The sequence below is a fragment of the Mustelus asterias genome, chromosome 7 (assembly GCF_964213995.1).
Source record: "Mustelus asterias chromosome 7, sMusAst1.hap1.1, whole genome shotgun sequence".
NCBI lineage: Eukaryota > Metazoa > Chordata > Chondrichthyes > Carcharhiniformes > Triakidae > Mustelus > Mustelus asterias.
This window is the reverse complement of record NC_135807.1, coordinates 127,980,500-128,004,218: the sequence shown is the minus strand read 5'-3', so window position 1 is coordinate 128,004,218 and position 23,719 is coordinate 127,980,500. Positions and strand designations below refer to the sequence as shown.

Below are 23,719 nucleotides of genomic sequence, written 5' to 3'. Positions count from 1 at the left end.
ATAGTTCTGTAGTAACACTGACTCCTAGTCAGAAGGCATGGATTCAAAGCCTGCGCCAGAAGCCTGAGCACATGTTCCACATTGACATCTCAGTATATTACTCAGAATGTGCTGCACTATCAGAGATGTCATTATTTGGATAAAATGTTAAACCCAGGCCCAGTTTGCTCTCTCAAGCGGGTACAAAATATCCCAAAGGCAGTTGTGAAGAACAGGATAGGTCTCCATGTCCTGGCTAATATTTATCCCTCATCCAATATTACTAAAACAGATTATTTGGTCTCATAGTATCTCATGGGTGCGGTGTGCAAATCAGCTTTGTGTTTTCCTACATTAGAAGTGATTAAAACTTCAAAAACATTTAATTTGCTATAAAGTGCGAATGGACATCCTAAGATTGTGAATGGTGCTATATAAATGCAAGTGTTTTGTTCTCCTATAAAGGAATTAAGCACGCACAAAACTATAGCACAATGGCGAATATAGTCTTGTTTTCAACAGAAATAAGGAATGGATTTAGAATCCAAGTATTGGGGTAAAATGAAGAATCCCTCACCCAACCGGCCAATGCAACAGACCCTCTAGTTCATTTTTGTAATGTTTAAAGCATTTCAGAAAACATCCTTTCTGATTAAGTGGAGCAGGAAACAAACTTACAACCACTGGTCGTAGCATGGAAACAAAAGCACAGAAGCGACTGCGTTCTTCAATGAGGGCTCTACGGACAGCTTGTTTTTCTGTCTCTTCTAGTAGAAGATATTTATCATTTACATCTTGCAAAGCACTGTCCAGCTGGGGTTGAATGTCTCCTTTTCCTGAAAAGATGGAAATAATTATCAATTTCAAGCAAGTAAATTAATGGCCTTCACTTTTTTCCTCTCTTTGCTCTCCTAACATATTAACACCAAAGAATCCTCTGAACCTTCAGCAGGTCAGGTGATTGTTTCAGGAATAGAGCCATTATAGTTTTGATCCACACCTGAAACGTTACCTGGTCTATTCTTTCTCTGCACATTGACAAACTTGAGGATTTTTAATAGCTACTGGTTTTGTTTCATATTTCTAGACTCTGCAGTATTTTATTTTAATTAAACCATCAGAGATTTGGGATGAAATCTGGGTCCTTCCGAATTAACAAATTCTGCCTGTTAGCTCCCCCCTCCCTATTTTCTTTGCCCGTTTCAGGTTTTCTTTTATTTTCACTTTTAGACAGTAGCACATTTGCTCTAGGAACTTTTGTTTCTTTTCTTGCCCTATCACTATTCATTTCCTTTGACCTCACAAGACTAACCCAAAAACAGACTTTTCCTTTTGTCCTTGTACCACCCCCCACTTGCTAAAAATCCATTCCACCTTTTCCCAGTTGTGATGAAAAGTCATTGGCCTGAAACTTTAGCTCCATTTCCTTGTCCACAGATGCTGTCCGACCTGCTGAGTATTTGCAGCATTTTGTTTCTTATTCCTCCCTGTTCGGTGTGGTTTAAAAATTAGCAGTTTGATTTTGTAAAGGGCAAATTTTTCTTTAAATTTCAGATATGGTATTAGAAGAAAAATCTAAGATGTACATGTAATTTTGTGAAAATTGTTTACAACTTGATATTCATATTGTTAGAAACATAGAAAAACTACAGCACAAACAGGCCCTTCGGCCTCAAGTTGTGCCGAACATATCCCTACCTTCGAGACCTACCTATAACCCTCCATCCTATTAAGTCCCATGTACTCATCCAGGAGTCTCTTAAAAGTCCCTATTGAGTTTGCCTCCACCACCACTGACGGCAGCCGATTCCACTCGCCCACCACCCTCTGTGAGAAAAGCTTCCCCCTAACATTTCCCCTGTACCTACCCCCCAGCACCTTAAACCTGTGTCCTCTTGTAGCAGCCATTTCCACCCTGGGAAAAAGCCTCTGAGAGTCTACCCGATCTATGCCTCTCAACATCTTATATACCTCTATTAGGGGTCTCCTCTCATCCTACATCTCTCCAAGGAGAAAAGACCAAGCTCCCTCAGCCTATCCTCATAAGGCATGCCACTCAATCCAGGCAACATCCTTGTAAATCTCCTCTGCACCTTTCAATCATTTCCACATCCTTCCTGTAATGAGGCGACCAGAACTGAGCACAGTACTCCAAGTGGGGTCTGATGAGGGTCTTATATAGCTGCATCATTATCCCCGGACTCCTAAACTCAATCCCTTGATTGATAAAGGCCAGCACACCATACGCCTTCTTAACCACCTCCTCCACCTGCGGGGCCGGTGTTAGAGTCCTATGGACCCGGACCCCAAGGTCCTTCTGATCCCCTACAGTATTAAGAGTCTTTCCCTTAATACTGTACTCCTTCATCCCATTTGACCTGCCAAAATGGACCACTACACATTTATCTGAGTTGAAGTCCATCTGCCACTTCTCCGCCCAGTCTTGCATCCTATCTATGTCCCTCTGTAACTTCTGACATCCCTCCAGACTATCCACAACCCCACCAACCTTCGTGTCGTCGGCAAACTTACCAACCCATCCCTCCACTTCCTCATCCAGGTCATTTATGAAAATGACAAACAGCCAGGGTCCCAGAACAGATCCCTGGGGCACACCACTGGTGACTGACCTCCATTTAGAAAAAGACCCATCTATACGCACTCTCTGCCTCCTTTGGACAAGCCAGTTCTGGATCCACAGGGCAGGATCCCATGTCCTCTCACTTTTTCTAGAAGCCTTGCACGGAGGACCTTATCGAACGCCTTGCTAAAATCCATATAAACCACATCTACCGCTTTCCCTTCGTCAATGTGTTTAGTCACATTTTCGAAGAACTCCACCAGGCTCGTAAGGCACGATCTGCCTTTGACAAAGCCGTGCTGAGTATTCTTGAGCATACTAAACCTCTCTAAATGCTCATAAATCCTGTCCCTCAGGATCTTCTCCATCAGCTTACCAACCACTGACGTTAGACTCGCCGGTCGGTAATTACCTGGACTATCCCTATTCCCCTTCTTGAAAATAGGAACCACATTCGCAATCCTCCAACACCTCTCCCGTCTCCATCGACGACGCAAAGATCATCGCCAGAGGCTCTGCAATCTCTTCCCTCGCCTCCCACAGTAACCTGGGGTACATCCCATCCGGACCCGGCGACTTATCTATCTTGATGCCATTCAAAGATTCCAGCATAACCTCTTTCTTAAAGTCCACATACTCAATCTTTTCAGTCCACCGCAAGCCCACAGTACATCCACCCAGGTCCTTTTCCTCTGTGAAAACCGAGGCAAAATACTCATTAAGCACCTCTGCCATTTCTACTGGTTCCGTACAGACTTTCCCGCTTTCACCTTTTATAGGCCCTATTCCTTCACATCTCATCCTTTTACTTTTCACATATTTATAGAACGCCTTAGGGTTCTCCTTAATCCTACCTGCCAAGGCCTTCTCGTGACCCCTTCTGGCTCTCCTAATTTCCTTCTTTAGTCCCTTCCTACAAGCCGTATACTCTTCTAAATCCCTATCTTCGCCAAGCTCCTTGAACCTTTTGTACGCTTTCCTTTTCTTCGCGACTAGGTCCCGCACAACTTTCGTGCACCACGGTTCCTTTAACCTACCAACACCTCCCTGTCTGCTCGGAACGTTGTCCTGTCGAACTCTAGACAGACATTCCTTGAAAAACTGCCACCTCTCTTCAGTACATTTCCCCGAGAATACCTCCTTCCAATTTACTCCTCTAATTTGCTGCCTTATGTCTTCATATTTCCCCTTACTCCATATAAATGTTTTCCTAGCTTGCCTGATCCTCTCTTTTTCCAATGCAGGCATAAAGGAGATAGAGTTATGATCGCTATCCCCAAGATGCTCTCCCACTGAGAGATCTGACACCTGTCCAGGTTCATTGGTCAGTATCAGATCAAGTACAGCCTTTCCTCCTGTAGGCTTGTCCACATGCTGTGTCAGGAAACCCTCCTGAACACACCTAACGAACTCCTCCCCATCCAATCCCCTTACCCTAGGGATATTCCAATCTATGTTTGGGAAATTAAAGTCACCCATCACAACAACTCTGCTATTACTGCATCTCTCCAGGATCTGTTTCCCTATCTGCTCCTCCACCTCCCTATTACTATTGGGCAGCCTATAGAAAACTCCCAGCAAAGTGATCGAACCCTTCCCACTCCGAACTCTGTAGACAATCCCTCCACAGCATACACGTTCTCTACAGCTGTGACACTATCCCTGATCAACAGCGCCACTCCACCCCCTGTTTTGCCTCCCTCCCTGTCCTTCCTGAAACATCTGAATCCCGGCACCTGCAGTATCCAGTCCTGACCCCGAGACATCCAAGTCTCCGTACTGGCCACCACATCACACTTCCAGGCATCGATCCACGCTCTGAGCTCATCCCCTTTATTTACTATACTCCTGGCATTAAAGTAAACACATCTCAATCCTTTGGTCTGAGCTCTCCCCTTCTCTATCCCCCGTCCATCCTCCCTCTTGCACTGTCTATAACCCTTCTCTGTTTGAGCGCTAACTCCCTCGCTCCCAGACTCCTCGTCTCGATCCCCTCCCCCCAACCTATCTAGTTTAAACTCTCCCCAGTAGCCTTAGCCAACCTTCCGGCCAGGATATTGGTCTCCCTGGGATTCAAGTGCCACCCGTTTTATGTGTACAGGTCACACCTGCCCCGAAAGAGATCCCAATGGTCCAGGAACCTGTATCCCTGCCCCCTGCACCAGTCCCTCAGCCACACATTCATCCTCCACCTCACTCCATTTCTGCCCTCACCTTCCTGTGGGCATGTAGACAATTCAATTTATAAATTTATATTCTACAATTTTGAGCTTTGCAAGATTCCTGCTTGCTCTGTTGAGTTTTTGGATGTGCCATCAGGCACTCGGTCCTTCTCATTTCTTCTTTGAATTTATAGCTGTGAACAATTCTTTTTGTTATGTAGACCACAAACAGCATTTTAGAACAGTACTACAGACCAAGTAAATACACACTGCTCACTAGAAAGTTGAATTAATTGGTGCCATTTGCCTTTGACTAGCTTTTCCTTTACTTGAACCCCAACAAAATTTAAACATTTGCAGCATATCTGTAACTGAAGTAAAATAAAATGTATTTTGGTATTCAAGGTTCACCACCCCTTCCAAATAAAAAACAAAAAGCTTTTTATTCAGAAGTGAAATACATAGGCAGATGGAAACTTAATGACCAAATGACTGATACAAATTTGATTCTCAAACCTTGTTCAATGTAAATGTTTCATCAGATTTTCTGGTTTTCCCTACAGCCAAAATTATTTGATTTAACTATTTCACGCATGTTGCAACCAACTATTTGCTTCCACATTGGATCAAATAATGCTTTTACTGACCCTCCCTGAAGCCTTTTTACAACGTATAAAAAAGTGATAAAACAATATTTAGATAACATATTTCAGTCGATCTGAAAGAGCCTACATTGGCAGAAATAAATGTCCAATTTTGTGCTACATACCTTACCATTTCAGGAAACAAAACACTTGTTTGCATTCAAATATTCTTAGACATTCAGCAAATGAGCAAGGATAATGGACCTAGACTTTTTCAGTAAAAGGTCTAATACATTCAGTTATATAAATACCAGCTTTCATATGATGAAGCCAACTTCTGATTTCTTATTGAGAAATGGAAGCATGTTAAAACTGATCATAGCCCAGACTACAACGCTTTCAAAAATGCAAACTTGTGCTCCCTTCCCAACCCATAATCCATTATGAAACACCAAAAGCACACCCAATGTTTCAAGTAAATGCATAGTCATAAACTAGGACAAGACATCAGTAACATGCTTAACCAATGTCACAAATTATGGTGCCTCTAAAATTCAATCACCAATACAATAATACTTCAGTGCACATCCACTCACAGAACATTTAAGATAGTGCAGTGGGAACAATTAACCACGAACAAGGCTACTACACAGACGTTTACTTTGGCGGGTGGGAAGTGTGCTGGGAGAAAAAAAGGAAAACATCAACTGCAGGTACAGGGGTGTTTCAGCTCCCTTTGCCTCGTAAAACCAATCTAAGTGGAAGTGGTTCAAAGTAAGCCCACTCAACCTGGTCATAGCGGCAAAACAATTTTTTTGAATGACAAATAGTGAAACTACATTTACTTCAGAATTGGCTGAGCTGAAAACAAAAGAAGATTGGTAGCATTGTATGCTATCTACTGGAAAAGTAAATTTGTCAGGCAGAAGAAGCAGGAAGATTTGTAAAGGATTATGATGCTAATGAGAATACTTTCCATCCTAATGCTATTCCTGCCCAAAATGTAATCTTTCCTCAGGTTATCACAGCTGCAGACTCCTCTTCATTCTACTATTAATGCTTGGCAGATCTTTTGTTTAAAACGTTGGACACTAAACAATTCTAGTACTCATCAGGACATTTTTAAATTGGGCAATGATTTCTACAAGTTAGAATTCTACTGTCATCAATAAAGTATGCTCTTCTAAATGCTTTGAAAGACAGTCATTAGATCATATTATAACTTTTTAATTAAATAGATCATTAAATGATATGAACATCAATGGTTTTGAACTATAAGCATTGTAGAATTATCTTTCCTGTGTCACTTTTACTAGAATATTTGGCTTCTCAATTTTTCATAACATAGGATGCTAATATAACGAAAGGCAAGTACAGACTAAGCAAACAACTTTGTAACATCTCTCAGAATATGTAGAATTCACTACTCACATCAAAGTTTTGAATCAAGTCCTTCTAGCTTTTTCAGCATATACACAACGTGCAAACTCAAATGTAATTTCTCTTCTGTCCAAGTCTGAAGTCCTTGTGGTTTGTGAGATTATATCACAAGTATTTTATGGAAATTACATCAAAATTCAAAATAGAAAAAAGTTTCAACCAGTCTGTTTGGAATTAGCTGATCTCAGTCCCACTGACAGAAAAAGCATCACAACTGTTCTCAATATTGCTGTGTTAAGAGTTCTATGAGAAATGTATATGTAGGTAAACAAAATATCACTCAGGAATGGTTCCTGTAGATTGGAAGGTGGCAATTGTAATTCCACTATTTAAGAAAGGTGGGAGAGAGGAGAAATCATGCAACTACAGACCAGTTAGCCTAACATCAGTCATAGGGAAAATGCTAGAATAAAGGAGACGAAAACAGGACACTTAGAAAATAATGGTAGCATTGGACAGAGTTAACATGGATTTATGAAAGGAAAATCATTTTTAACAAACTTGGAGGTTTTGAGGATGTTACTAGCAAAACAGATAAGGGAAATGGTATATTTAGATTTTCATAAAGCTTTTAATAAGGTTTTGCACAAGAGGCTGGTAAACAAAAGTGGAGCATATGGGATTGGAGTAGTATACTGGCATGGATTGAGAACTGTGTAATGGACAGAAAAGAGTAGGACTAAACAGATCATTTTCAAGTTGGCAGGCTGTTATTTGTGGGGTACCACAAGGATCAGTGCTTAGGTCCCAGCTGTTCACAATCTATATCAATAATTAGAATGTGGGGATTAGGGGAGCATGGTGGCATAGTGGTTTGCACTGCTGCTTCACAGCGCCAGGGACCTGGGTTCGATTCCCAGCTTGGGTCACTGTCTGTGTGGAGTTTGCGCATTCTCTGACTGCGTGGGTTTCCTCTGGGTGCTCGGATTTCCTCCCACAATCCAAAGATGTGCTGGCTAGGTGCATTGGCTATGCTAAATTCTCCCTCAGTGTACCCGAAGTGTGGCAACTAGAGGGTTTTCAACTTCATTGCAGTGTGAATGTAAGCCTACTTGTAATTAATAAATAAACTTTAAATGTAATAGTTCCATGTTTGCAGCTGACACAAAAATAGGTGGAAATGGAAGTTGTGAGGAGGATGCCAAGATGCTTCAAGGGGATTTGGAGAGGCGAAGTAAGTGGGAAAAAAATTTGGCAGATAGAAGTTAATGTGGAGAAATGCAAGGTTACCTCACTTTGGTAAAAAAAACACAGAATATTCCTAAAACTGAGGGGGTCTAGGAAGTGTTGTACTTCAAAGGGACTTGGGTGTCCTTGTTCATGACTTCCTGAAAACTAAATGCAGATACAGCAAGCAATTAAATCAGCAAATGGTATGTTGGTCTTTATTACAAGAGGATTTGAGTACAGGAATAAAGTTAGAGTCTTGGTGAAACCACATCTGGAGTAGTGTACACAGTTTTGGTCTCTGTCCCCAAGGAAAGGCATAGTGACTATAGAGGGAGTGCAACGAAGGTTCACCAAACTAATTCCCGGGATGGAGAGATTGTTGAAAGAGGAAAGATTAAATGAACTTGGCCTTTATTCTCAAAAGAATGAGATAGAGATGATCTCATTCAAGCATACAAAATTCTTACAGGCCTTGACAGGGTAAATGCAGGAACGCTGTTTCTGTTGGCTGGGGGGAGTTGAGAACTAGGGAACAGAGTCTCAAAATAAGGGGCAAACCATTTAGGATTGAGATGAGGAGAAATTTCTTCACTCAGAGGGTCAGAAATCATTGGAATTCTCTGTTCCAGAGGGCTGCGAAGGCTCAGTCATTGAGTAGATTTAAAAACATCAGTGGGTATGGGAATGGTGCAAGAAAATGGTGTTTGAATAGAAGATCAGTCTTGATCTCACTAAATGGCAGAGCATGCTCAAAGGGCTGAATAGCCTACTCCTGCTCCTATTTCTTATGCTCATGTTCAGAGTTGGCTGTGAAGTCCCAAACAGCTTGCTGAGACTCAAGGTCAGGCATGAATAACGGATAAGGTACAGTACAAAAGCCACTGGTTGGCACCTAATACAGCTGTATCTAAGAAAGGTTAGTGCCTTGGAAAAAATGGCAAGGGGAAATTGGCATGAAAGTCAGATGTGAAACGAACTTTGTCCATTGAACTTTGAAACTCTTCCCTCTAGCACATTCAATTTTGTGCCACAGTAACTAATTATACTTTAAATAATGGTGCTTGGTAGATTATTCCAAACATTTCTCAACTAAAGTAGTTTTCCTGATATTTGTTCTAAATGTTATCATTCATTCCCATTTTTTGTTTTCTGGTCCTACTTCCTTGGTGTCGCTTGAAATAATTTGGGTTGACCTATTTACCATTTGAAATTAAATGCTGGGGTTTGTGTTTTACTTTTCTAGACTATAAAACACAAGCTTTAATCGTAACCTGTCCCCTTTACACCTGGAATCAGATTTTGACAGTTTCTATGCCTTTTTTGTATCACCCAATCAAAAAGTGGATAGAACACTACGTGTCCACAACCAGGGCATTGCAAAGACTTAGCATAATAACTTCTAGGGACTTGACTTCAGTGTGGCTTATTAAGCCCTTGGTAATTAAACTAATTTTCTAACTTCATTTAAAAAAAAATTTTAATAAAAAATTGTGTTAGAAAATTAATGTTATACTGCTTTAAATTGTGGTTTGAGGAATTTGGAGAACATGGGCATGTAACTATACTCTTTGAAAGTTTTGTTCGTCAGGAAAGCACACTGAAAATTCAGAAGCACACATTAATAGTTACAAAATCCTGAGCAGGGTGCACCTGAATTTCTATAATGTGTTAGAAAGGAACCCTGCAGAACTCTAAACGATTGTGTTGGAATTAAATACAATTTTTTTTTGACATTTGTTCATGGGATGCGGGTGTCACTGGCTAGGCAAGCATTTATTACCAATCTCTAATTGTCTTTGAGAAAGTAGTGGTGTGCTACTTTCTTGAATCGCTGCAGTCCGTGTGTTGTACAAAAACCCAGAGTGCTGTTAGGAAAGGAATTTCAAGATTTAGACCCAGCGATAATGATACAGTTCCAAATCAGGAAGCTCTGAGACTTGGAGGGAAGTTTGCAGCTAGTATTGTTTCCATGCATCTGCTACCTTTGTCCTCTAGGTGGTAGAGGTTGTGAGTTTGGAAGGTGTGAAGGTTTGGAAATGGAAGTGGACCTAAGCACACTTGAACATATGATTAAGCTATGATATTGTACAATTTACAGCTTGAAAATCTGGATATGGTAAATTTATACAAAAGTTCAATCTAAGTTTTTTGTTGATTGATGAGTCATTTGTTACAAGCAAGTAGTTATACGTGGTTGAGTAGAATTAAGAATTTACATCAAAATGATCCAGCAGCTAGCGGCAAACAAGATTAACAGCAATCTAATAGTTGATTAAATCACATCTTTCAGATATCATAACTGTTATGTGCTGGTGAACATGAATGCAAATTTTTAAACTCTTTAGGAAAACTTTGCACTGAAGTAAAGTAAAATGCCTTTGGGTTTTTAGTAAATTCCTTCTTGAAAATTTCAGTTAGTCAACACAAAATTCATAAGGCAAGTCAAATCTTTCACCATCATAATCCTTTACATATTGTATTAATATAATTTTGACTTATTATAAAATGTCTGGTTTTATAATTACCCAACTCCTCTTAAGTATTGCTATAATGCATGTGTTTTCTGGGCAGTGGTTTTCATTCACATTGTAGATGATAGTACTTATTTCACTGCATCAGGTTTATTTTTAATTATGGTACAGCAGAACAGATATTGCACAGTGTATTCATTTCAAAACAAAGGTGCCAGCATAAAACACCGAGATAGTCAAAGGCTTTTTTGTGATGGAGGAGGAGAGAAGAGGAGAGAGGCAAAGGGAAGAAACAGACTGGCAGTTACTGGTGAATATAATTTATACACATGTATCCCACAAAAGGGTTTAATCACCAGCCAGCAGGGTAGAGCTCAACTTACCAAAAACATCAGCTAGCAGAAGATATGGCACAGCAAAATTTGATACAAAAAGGAAAAAAAAAATAAGTCAAACTAATCTTCATGGTGTTATGCACAATATCTGCATCCACTTCTGCGCCAATTCGCAAGTGTACATGCAAACCCATACTTTACTTCAATAGAACTACGAGATTGCTGACTTGAGTTACATTTGTGCTTGGTTACACTGTCCCACAAGGTTGGAAGTTAGTATATGGTGTATTAGTTTATAATCTGATAGTATACAGTTAACAGCACAATTAAAATGTCAATCATTGTGTTGCATTTGTGGTATACCCACTCAGAGCATTTTGGGCCAGTCACTTCACAAGTATCTTTATAAACAACAATTAATGCCAACAGCTGAGCGACATTAATTTAACAAGGTAAGAGTCAACATAGGAAAATCATACACAACAATTATGTGTTAAGATAAAGTTAAAAATGAATCATCCTTAAAATACAAATCACAACTTGTATTAAACCTAATTTATGCTTCGTCTATTATTCAAATTTATTTAAAACATCATAAAGCAGAAAGTTAGAAGAGTTGATGGAAATTTACTTCAACGCTAGTTGACTTTAAACGAAAGTAAAAATTCACTTTATATACACTTATACACATCACTTTTGGTCAGCTTGTTGAGTATAAATTTTGGTGATATAAATTCACACGAATTTAACACAAATAAATTAGTGTTAACTAATAAAGGTTCTATTATTTTCTTGCAAATGAAAGGGCATTTCATATGACCATATACTCACTACGAGTTAATATTTTCAGAACCCCACAATTTCTAAATTTATTAAGATTTAAGTAAACTGCAAGTTTAAAACAAAAGATGGAATTTGTATCAACACACAATTAGAAGCTGCAGTTGTTAATTTAAAAAAGTATCCCTAAAAAGATCAGAAAATATAGAACTGCAAAAATTAAATGTAAAGGCTGTTGCCTATTACATTTTAATTCCAACTATAATTTACAATCCTTACTGATCAACTGAGAAAATTTTATGTAAAGTTGTACACCATGGAAGTTATGTGAAAACGTTATAGTTCTCAGCTGGAGTTTTCTAGACACCACACTTTAGGAAGACTATCAAAGCTGTGGAGAAGTGCAGAGGAGATTTAATAGAATGGTACCAAGCATGAGGAACTTCAGCTACATAGAGAAACCAGAAAAGCACAGGTTGTTCATCTGAAAGCAAGCAAGATTATGGAGATATTTAATAGAAATGTTCAAAATTATGCAGAGTTTTGATAAGGTAACCAAAAAAGACTGTTTGTACTGGCAGAAGGGTTAGTAGCCAGGGGACACGGACTTATGATTGCTGTCAAAAAACTAGGGGGAGAGGAAGGGCAAAATTAATTAAACAGAGAGCAATTTGAATATGGAATTTTTAAAAAACCAGAAATGATGGTAGAAATGGATTCGATGTTAGCTTACCAAAAGGTACTGGATTGGCAGTGTCATGGTGAAATAGGAAACAGACTAATTGGACAGTTATTTCAAAGAAGCAGAACAGACACAGCTGAATAGCCTCCTTCTGTACTGTAGGATTTTGACTTTTGACTATTTAATTCTTCCTATCAATTAATACTAAAACTCAAATAGCCAAACTCAAATCTTTTTCCAAAGCTACTTCTGGGCTGCAGTAGACTTGATGCTTGATGGCCGGGAACAGAAAGGAACATTGGACACAGATTTAATTGGAATGGGAAACATCAAAATATTAACAAATGTTGCTTTGGCCTTGCTTGTCATTTGCACAAAATAATGCTGCTTCCTGTTCACCATGGGCTCATTTGCACAAACTAGTGATGTTCCTTCTTCCCCTTGCACTTAGGGAGATATGGGAATCTTTGCTTGAAAATAGGTTACCTGAGTCACACTGAAATTAGTTTATTACTACTGGTGACAGTAAGCCAATTTCACAGAGATGCTCAGAATTCCTCCTATGAATGCAAAAAGGAATAACATAACATTAAATAAGATGACACATCAGAAACCTTAATAGGGAAATTAGCAAGTGAATAAAAAAAGGCCTGTCCTTTGGCTATCTGAAATAATCTAAATGAGATCAATGTTGTTCTTGTCACATATAAACTAAAGCTTACTTCACAGTAGAACATTAATAATCTGTCTGCACATATACTTCCAAAGAAGGAGATTGCTTTAAAAGCACTAAAGAGTAGCATCTTATTTTGGAGTAAGAGAAATAATTAAATTTCATAAGCAAATCATGCAACCAAGTTAAAATGCCTTCTGTGCATTCATCACAAGTTTAAATTTAGTTGCAACTCTCATCAGTTATTAAAGGTACAACTGATTAGAATACTTCTTGTAAAGTATTATTGATAGTCTGTACTGTCTTGGGAATGATGAGACATGGATCCATATGCATAAATTCTCACAAGCTGTACTCTTGATCAGCAGGAGCTTCCATATAGGCAGAATAGCCGGCACAAAATCAAACTCCTACAGCCGGACTAAAGAGCAACATGGGGAAAATCAAAGTGGCTGAAAATTTGGATACAGGAAAGGGTATGTAACGATTTTCCAGTTTTGCAATGGGACAATGAATGTATTGAAACAACCAGAACAAATTTCTGCCTATAATCCCCAGAGAATGTTCTTCGGCTCTTTACCATGAGAAATTGATCAACAGAGGTGATGCAACACTGCCATTTCCAGGCGGCATTGAGCATCTTTCAGAGGTCTAAGATATTGGGTCAGTTTTAGGAACAGTTTTAGCAAATCCCCCAGGCACTGTGTCAAATTTCAAATCATTGACAATCAGGGGCATTTTACCGAATGTATCACATATTTGAAAGTATTATATAGCTTCTGACCAATAAAGGGAACCATTCCTAAATCTAGAATATAACACACCACATAATGCTAAAACTAAAAAAAAAAAAATCCAAAATGGTTTCATACTTATTTTTGAAGGGGAAACCAGCAAACTACAGGCCTGTCAGTTTAGCACCAATTTAGATAAAGTTCCTGGTATCGATCATCAGGAACAGAATGATAGCATTTGAACATGTATGAGATAATCAAATAAAGTCACCACAGATTTGTGAATATTAGGACATGTCTGATTAATCTAATATAATGTTTTTTGAAGAGATGACTGACAAAGAGATCAGTGGAGTGTCCATGGCCATTATCTGTATAGAGTTCTTGAAGGTTTTTAAATAAGGTTTCCATAAGAGTCTGGAACAAGCTGCCAAAGATAGTAGTAGAGGCGGGTACAATTTTGTCTTTTAAAAAGCATTTAGATAGTTACATGGGTGCGATGGGTATAGAGGGATATGGGCCAAATGCGGGCAATTGGGATTAGCTTAGGGGTTTTAAAAAAGAAAGGGCGGCATGGACAAGTTGGGCCGAAGGGCCTGTTTCCTTGCTGTAAACCTCTATGACGATGACAAAGAGATTATCAGTCAAAATGAGGGCGTATGGAATTGGGAGATAACCTTAGAATATGGTTGGAAAACGATGGGGGTGGTAGGACACAGTAGCAATAAATTGAAATACCCTGACTAGTGAAGTGTGACATACAGGCCCAGGATTTGCTGGGAAAATAATGGTGAGTTTACTGTGCACATTGCCATTTGTGCGTTTTTTTAAAAAGCATAAGTTAGAAATGACCACAAATACCTGGATGATATGTAATGCTTTGCCAATTGCCTCACAAAAATGAGATCTCACCAAGGAAATTGCTGGATTGGCACCTTAAGTATGAATTAGATTTGCTGTAGGACTGGTGTTAGATAACACAAGGACACGGCTCATGATGAGATTCAATTCCTGCAATGCCATCCAAGTTTGGAAACCCAGAAAAGGAACTGCTGAAACTGTGGAGTCTCACCCCTGCAGGTAACAAGTAGTTCCTGGTTTTTTTTTTGTTATATTAAAGGCGGCTGGCCTTGACAACGATGTCCACACAAAAATACTTTTTTTGAAAAAAAAGTTTTTCAATATATACATGCCATTCCTTCAACCAAGTTTGATATGTAGGATTGAAAGTGGAGGGTTTTTTTTTTAAAACAAAAAACAGATACCTGGCATACACCACTAACAACCACCAACATGGGGATGCTTCATTGTAGGAGGGTCATATTCTGTAACCACCGCCAAAATATTCCAGTTGGCATCATGGTTATGCCAACTGGAATATTTTGGCGGTGGTTACAGAATATGACCCTCCTACTATGAAATCAAGTTCTTTTTGCAGATTAAAAATAAATGCCAGTTCCCCAAGAATTCACAGCTGAATAACACGAGCATGAATAGGAATACAAGTGGATCGATTTTGGGCCATGCAATTTAAGGAAATTTCCTTGAATTACGTTAGCATTAATCCTTCTACTTTTGTGGATGAATAGCAAAGTGATAAAACATCTGTTGTACAATAATTTACTCCTATTAAATGGAGGGGCAAAAGAGGTTCCTTCAGCCTTCACAAATAATTTTACATGCTAAAAGAATGTACGGGAAGGAGCTCCTGTTCTTCAGTTGTTGATCAAATACTATCTCTCCAAAGCCAAGCGCCCAGAATAAACAGCAGCAATTTTCAATACCAGCACCACTGCCAGAACCTTTAAGTGCCTGACATGCTAACTGAACTATTTGAATATTAACCTCCTTGCTTCCAAACCAACAGGGAAGCATCCATCGCTATTGTGAATTGAGAGAGGTAGGTGAGGGAGAACCCTTTGAAACATGTTCTCTGGAGCTCAAGATGAGAATCCTAGAGAAGGTAGGGTTGCAGCAGACGGTAGTGGAGAATCCATCAGCAGATTTCTCAACTAGAATGTTAAAGAAAGGGAATGCATTAGACCGCAACATCTGAAAAGTGAATTTGAGTGCAGAATGGAGCATATTAAGGTGAGCAAGAAAATCCTTACACATGGCTGCAGATTCAAAGATTGCGACCATATCATCTGCATATCAGAAATACGCACAGGGTAGAGGGGTTAGAGCTCATTCCATCAAAAATACATTTCCCATGGAAACTGACAAAAATGTTAGCGAATGCTGGATCTAGGAGATTTTATGGCTACACCATCAATTTGGACAAATATGGTGTCATTAAAAATGAACTCAATTGCATGAGTTGCTATGTTAACAAATTCAATGGATATGAGTTCAAAAAATGGCAGCATATCTTAATTAGCACCTTGAGGCAATATAGAGATCCACTAAAGGGTTCTCCACTACTGTCCATCACAAGTTTACTTTCAATGTACATCATGTTGGGATTCGTATGGCTCCACATGGTATAGACAAACATATATCAGTAATCTTGTAAATATGACCGTAGCCATTTGTTCACTTTAAAAACTGGACATAGAAATAAATCATACCAAAGCTCTCTTACGGGACAATGGCTATCCTAATCAGATCATTGTTCACTGTGTATCATGCAAACTTGCAAAATTTAAAAATGTCTTTCACAAAATGTGGGTATTGCTGGCTGAGCCAGCATTTACTGCCCATTCCTAATTTCCATTGAGGGGGCATTTAAGAGTCAACCACATTGCTGTGGATCTGGAGTTACATGTAGGCCAGACCAGGTAAGGATGGCAGATTTCCTTCCCTAAAGGACATTAGTGAACCAGAGGGTTTTTACGACAATGGTTGCATAGTCATTAACTTTTTTTTTTACTTCCAGATTTTTATTCAATTCAAACTTCACCATCTGCCATGGTGGAATTCAAACCTGGGTCACCAGAACATTATACTGGGTCCCTGGATTACTAAGCCAGTGACAACACCACTACGCCACTGCCTTCTCTAAATAGGCTAAAAGTCACCACCTCTAAACCTGAAAACAATGTCCAGCCTACCTCAAATTACCCTGGAAAGATAAAGTATCTCAAAATACTGAACAACTGGTTAAGGAAGTATTTTACACTGCTACCATACAATGGTAACGTGAGTGCCAATTTCCACTAACAGGATGGTGCTGTCAATCCAAAAAGACGTTCTGTCTATCACACAGTTGAGCAATGTTGTGCATAAATTTCATTGCTGGAAGGAGGTCATACATCCCAGCGACTGGATCAAACAGCATGATCCTTTGTTGTTCATAATAGGTAGAGACGGTACTCAACCAGCCCACACTAGCAAAACCCCCCAAAAAATGTTTACTGTTGGATGTGCTTCTGTGATTGGGAAGCACCTGCTGAATAATCCTGAGTGTGCTAATAGCTACACTAACAACCATAGAAGCCTTACAGTGCAGAAGGAGGCCATTCGGCCCATTGGATCTACACCAAGTCTTGAAAGACCATCTTACCCAGGCCCATCCCACCATCCTCTTCCCATAACCCTGCACATTTACCACTGTCAATCCACCTAACCTGCGCATCTGTGCGGAGTCTGCACATTCTTCCCATGTCTGCGTGGGTTTCCTCCAGGTGCTACAGTTTCCTCCCACAGTCCAAAGACATGCTGGTTAGGTGCACTGGCCATGCTAAATTCTCCCTCCATGTATTCAAACAGGCGCTAGAGTGTGGGAACTAGGGGATTGTCACAGTAACTTCATTGCAGTGTTAATGTAAGCATACTTGTGACACTAATAAATAAATAAAATCTTTGGACTGTGAGGGGAAACCGGGGCACCCAGAGAAAACCCAACGGATATGGGGAGAATGTGCAAACTCCACACAGTCACCCCAAAGGCAGAATTAAATCCAGGTCCCTGGTGATGTGAGGCAGCAGAGCTGCCCTTTTATTGTAATTGATGAAAATCATGATCATATATTTATGATAATCAGCCGAGTTCATAATGTGGCTCACTAATGCCTGCTAGAAGCAATATGCATTCATATGCAGGATCCTTCTCTGCAAGCAAACAAAATATGTTAAAGCCTTGCGCCTTTTTTGAATTATCAGGGAGCTTGGACATTCCCTGTTACTTTCTCCGCAGCAACACCGTAGCCAGAGGTGACATGCTATCCAATCAGTAGGTACTCTTTTTTCCTGTATAAAAATTGTTGTGACTATTTGGAATTTGGCATTCTTGTGTTTGTTCTGATGAGCGCAAGATGGAGAGCTTCAGTAACATAACTCTCTCTTCAGCAATATTTATGTTCTGTACTATCAAGCAACTGTTAACAATTTAAGCTCAAAATGAAATCTGAAGTTTTGATGTTCGCTTCTTCACCGAAGACTGATGAGAGATCCTAGGAATAATTCCAACAGTAAAAGCCACTACTAGGCTTCTGTTAATCATCCTGGGCACAGCCTTTTAGAATGAAAACTTACCAGGATATCAAGGTAGTAAGTATGCTCGTTGGTGGGGAATCATTAAAAGAGCTGTCCAAGTCTATACATAGTTCAGCAATAATAGCTGCTTTGATGATTGCTATACCATAATTATTCTCGGGAAAGAAAAGCCAATCCAAATAACCAGATTTATCCTGATACACCCATTTACTGCTTAGACAGATCGAGCAGACTTGAAATTGCCAAACTTATGAACAAATAATCATGGAGCATTAAACAAACAAAAACCTACAATAAGATTTGCTTTCAAAGTTGCTAACTCCACAGTTTTGTCTTTTCAGAATTAAAATGTCAAAAATACATTGATTTCCAACGTGTTTGTTTCAAATGGAGAGTTCAAGTCTATTATTTGCCCTCTCCCCCAAATCAAAGCTTTTGCAAATATTGTTGTCGTCATTCATTATTAGACTAAAACAGATTTCAAACAGGGCAAACAACACACGCTGATTATGTCCACAATACAACTGCACAGATCAGGCCGAAGAACTCAGTAAACTGATACTTACTAAATTAAGTTCAGTTTTTCTCTAATGTGCGAGAGACCAGATAGTTATGTTGCAACATTAACACTCAGTGAAAGCTATGGGCCAAGTGCTGGAAAATGGGATGAGAATAGTTAGGTGGTTGCTTTGACCTGCGCAGACATAATGGGATGAAGGGCCTTTCTGTGCTATAGACCTCTATGACTCAGAGACAGGGTGAGGTTAATAATCAGAACTGAACAGCATCCAAGCGCACACGTACACACTTTTCTAAAAATGATTCAATATGCTGGGGACATGGTCAAAATGTTTCAGACAACTTTTCTTTATAAAAAGTATTTTCTAATATTCCTGTATTGATTTAAGATTTGGAATGAATTTTTAAATCATAAATTAATGCCTTTTATACAAAATTCTTATCTTTATGAAGATTTGTTGCTGAAGTCTTTAACTTGCTTTTACAGGAAAAATATGATACATTTGAAAAAATAACTAGCCAAGATTTTGGACAGTTGTGACACACAAAGATTAGCTTTTGATATCATTACAATTGTTCATCCTTCAATAAATAATATTTAGCACTGAGCAGTGCAAGCATAGCTCTAAAGTTGGCTTTAGGAAAAGCAATGAATTGTGCGCAACAAAGCAGGTAGCAATGCTATCATACTAAGTAACAGAAAATGTTTATAAAAATCCCTAGAGAATTAAGACAAAGGATTCTAGGGTGTTAGACTTTGTGCATTACCAAAAATTCTATCAGCAATAATTTTAAAATTAGAATAGTGAAAATCCATGGCATGAATTATGCTGCAATGACCTAATTTATTAATTTGTGCCTTAAATTACACTGATCATAAATGAGCAGTGACCCAAAATATAACTAAAATCACTTTTAATTGAACTATTTTAAATAAAAGGCATTCTTCGTTCACAAATTAATTCTTTCTTGAAATAATGCAAACAGTTATAATGAACTAATTTCCACGAAAGGTTTATAGCAATTAACTGTTTCATCAGTTTTAGTCTGCTATGAAACAAACTGTTAAAGTGGATGGTCCGTAACAACCTCCTTGGAGTGGCAATCAGCAGCAGAATGCCACTCCCTAGTGCCTAAAATGGAAAGTGCCCATCTTGCCTGAACCATCTGGCTTAAGCTAGGTGAGACTGGAGGAGCGAAACACGTCCACGGCTCCAGTGGTGAGGTACAAAAGGAACAGAGCAAAGAAGAACTTGCCCCTTTTACTGGCATCAGCTGGTGAGTTTAAAGGTCTAAAGGTTCCATTGAATGGGAGAAGGTATGCTTCTAAGAAAGTGAATAGGATGCGAGGGTGAAGATTTGGACATGGGGGGGGGGGGGGGGGGGGGTTGGAGAGGGGTGCTCAGGCTGGGTGTTTAAAATAGTTATTCTTAACTTTGAAGTGATTTTTTTTCCTTCTAACTTTTTCAGAGCAACTGAGTGTAAAACTTGCAGAACCATCCGAAGTTAAATTGCTTTGTCAGATGGTTCCCAAACAGGCGCAATTGTCCAGGAGAAATTAGCCCTTCTGGACATTTGCTAGATAAACCCTGACATAGAAATGTACAAGAGGGGGTTCCCAGTGCTCTGGGGTTACCCCTCCCACCCCCAAATCCAACACTGGGGAGGAAATCTGTGGCATGGTCTATGCTGCAATGGCCTAATTTCTTAATCTGTGCCATAAATTGTACTGTGATCATAAACGTGCAGTGACCCAAAATAACTAAAATTAGTTTCAATTGAACTATTTTAAATAATAGGCATTCTTCGTTCACAAATGAATTCTTCTTGAAAGAATGCAAACAGTTATAATGAACTAATTTCAATGTTAAGTTTATAACAATTAACTGCTTCGTTAATTGCAGTCTATGAAACAAACTATTACATTGGATATGACCCAAAAACAAAATTCACCTTTAAAAATGTTCCAAAATTGTCTTCTGCCAAATCTGAATCATGTTAGTATATCTATATTTAAAAAGGATATTGTATTCATAAGGGAAGTGATTAGAACTCAATGGATGATGCTCTAGCACATGACCAAGGCTCGTTAATGACACGGGAGCAATACACCATTTGGATGGGACCAAATCTCTGATACTAGAATAAAATGATTGACAAGATTTTCAGAAAATAAATTCAGACCTGGACCAACTCCTAGAAATGTGGAAGGTGACAAATGAAGAAAAATGCAAAGTTTCTAATGAGTCACTGAAGGGTTTTTTCCAATATGAGTGGTGAAAATTGCTTCCTTCATTGTGGACCAGATTTCCAATAAAAATTATTCAAGGGATGGAAGACATTGTGCAAGTACTGATTTACATGAGCCTACTGCTGGGAACTTCTTAAAACAATCAAACATTAAATAATGGTGCCGATGAGGGAAGATTAGCATGAGAAAAAGAAAATGGTCTTCCAGGTATGGTAGCGTGAACGCAGGAATTATTCAAATAATCATTAAATACTCTGATATATGACTGCAGGTGATTGGAGAAATGTATGTTTTTTTCTCATCTGTAATTAACTTTGACAATAATGGAGATAAAATTTTGCTGCTTTGATCTGGTCCCTTGGAAAGATAACCTTGCCGGCTACTTGGGTTTCCTGGGATTCAAGAAACTGTAACATTGATGAACATCATGCTTTCTACACTGATAGCGCTGATTTATCTTCCTCGGAGGAGAAATTCAGAGTGGAAGTTAACTGTAGAAATTGCTCAGTACTCGTAGCTTTGTCCCTTTTGTGGTGCATGTTAATTAATTTCAGGAAGAAATAGAATGCAAATTTGGCACAAAGCATTAGCTAATGTTTATTTAGAAGAAATAACAGGTTTGTCTTAACAGTAAATCAAGTTCAAATACTATTATATTTTTTGATCACAGAAATTAGTTTGTAATGTTGCCTGAAACCAATAGGAACGTGCCTGGACACTCTTGTATAACTCAAGTCAACAGTTTATTTCTATTCTCAGAAGCTGCTGTATTGAGTCAATATATTCTTCCCGTCTTCCTCTGGTCGGGCTGATAGGAATTGGGCTACAACATCCATAATTTGGTATCAATACACTGCACAGCTGTGCAGAAAAAGTAGGTTCAAAACCATTAGTTATTGAGATAAACTCACTAATGTTACCTTGCAATCTAGAGTAATAAGAAACAGCAATGCAAATATTCATTTTGAGATAACATACCTTTCTTTGCCTTCTTCTGAAGTTTCAATGTATCAGACGATTTCTTTTTGATTTCTTGCCGAGCTTTCTTATATTCTTTAAGGAAAGAAAGGTTCTGTCAAGGCCTATATTATTCTACACTGTATTTACTACTCTAGGAATTTCTGTATTGTACTCATGCCCTACACGGCTATTTAGTAAATTTAATGTGATATTAATGTGGCATTAATATCACATCCACTGATTTGCCCAGTAGTGCATAAAATTGATACAATAGGTTTCAAGTGAAGTAGCATTGCTACAACTTTTAAACAACAGTTCATATTTATATAAAGCCGTTAGCATAATAAAACATCCTAACATCTTTCACAGGACCATTACAAAACTAAATATGATATCAAGCACATGAGATATTACGCACAATGCCTGGTCTAAGAGGTGGGTTTTAAGCAGCGTCTTAAAGGACATAAGTGACAGAGGTGTAGGGAGGACCAGGTCATTTGAATTTGCACATGAATAGGAAGCTCTGCACCTTCCTGCCCACCTGCAACTTTCTCCTGAAACACATTAACGTAACAGTTAGATAAGGGACTCCAAGAGGACCACAAAGCTGGTGGCTACCAAATGCCGGTTCGAACCGGTGCAAAGTTTAAAAACAATGTTGGGGGGGGGGGTTGGTTTCGGGCCTTGGAGAGCATGTGCATGAGAGCCCGCTAAGGGGGGGGGGGGGACGAGTGGGAGAGGGGGGCCCAGAGGGGGAGGGAGGGGCCCAGAGGGGGAGGGAGGGGGGCGAATAGAAGAGAGGAGATGGGGGGGAGGGGGGCGAGTGGGAGAGGGGGGGAGTGGGAGAGGGGGGGAAGGGGGGCGTGTGGGAGAGAGGGGAGGGGGGGGCGAGTGGGAGAGGGAGAGGGGGGCAAGTGGGAGAGGGGGGGAGCTAGTGGGAGAGAGGGGTGAGTGGGAGGGCGAGTGGGAGAGAGCGGGAGGGGCAGAGGGGGGGCGAGTTGGAGAGAGGGCGAGGGGGGCGAGTGGGAGGGGGGCGAGTGGGAGGGAGGGGGAGGGGGGCGAGTGGGAGGGAGGGGGAGGGGGGCGAGTGGGAGGGAGGGGGAGGGGGGGCGAGTGGGAGGGAGGGGGGCGAGTGGGAGGGAGGGGGGCGAGTGGGAGAGAGGGGGAGGGGGGCGAGTGGGAGAGAGGGGGGGGCGAGTGGGAGAGAGGGGGCGAGTGGGAGAGAGGGGGCGAGTGGGAGAGAGGGGGAGGGGGGCGAGTGGGAGAGAGGGGGAGGGGGGCGAGTGGGAGAGAGGGGGCGAGTGGGAGAGGGGGGGCGAGTGGGAGAGGGGGGGCGAGTGGGAGAGGGGGGAGGGGGGCGAGTGGGAGGGAGGGGGAGGGGGGCGAGTGGGAGAGAGGGGGAGGGGGGCGAGTGGGAGAGAGGGGGAGGGGGGCGAGTGGGAGAGGGTGAGGGGGGCGAGTGGGGCGAGTGGGAGAGAGGGGGAGGGGGGCGAATGGGAGAGAGGGGGAGGGGGGGGCGAGTGGGAGAGAGGTGAATGGGGGAGGGGGGTGAGTGGGGGAGGGGGGCGAGTGGGAGAGGGGCGAGTGGGGGAGAGGGGGAGGGGGCGAGTGGGAGCGAGTGGGAGGGATGGGCAGGGGGGGCGAGTGGGAGAGAGGGGCGAGTGGGAGAGAGGGGGAGGGTGGCGAGTGGGAGAGAGGGGGAGGGTGGCGAGTGGGAGAGAGGGGGAGGGTGGCGAGTGGGAGAGAGGGGGAGGGTGGGAGAGAGGGGGAGGGTGGGAGAGAGGGGGAGGGGTGGCGAGTGGGAGAGAGGGGAGGGGGGGCGAGTGGGAGAGAAGTGAGTGGGGGAGGGGGGTGAGTGGGGGAGGGGGGTGAGTGGGGGAGGGGGGTGAGTGGGGGAGGGGGGTGAGTGGGGGAGGGGGGTGAGTGGGGGAGGGGGGTGAGTGGGGGAGGGGGGCGAGTGG

At 40.9% G+C, this 23,719-nt stretch overlaps 1 protein-coding gene across 7 annotated transcripts in view; it reads right to left on the bottom strand.

Moving 5' to 3' along the window:
- Positions 1-23,719, bottom strand: part of LOC144495938 (protein MTSS 1-like) — a 180,854-nt gene that overhangs the window by 22,753 nt on the left and 134,382 nt on the right. For all 7 annotated transcript variants that reach the window (XR_013498361.1, XR_013498362.1, XM_078216806.1 and 4 more), the window contains exons 6-7: positions 21,777-21,851; positions 658-815 (exon numbers count right to left, since the gene is read on the bottom strand). Coding sequence is in view for 5 of the 7 variants with exons in the window: in XM_078216806.1 (XP_078072932.1) it covers positions 658-815; positions 21,777-21,851 (233 nt within the window). In the remaining 2 variants the exon portion in view is untranslated. The remainder of the gene's footprint in view (positions 1-657; positions 816-21,776; positions 21,852-23,719) is intronic.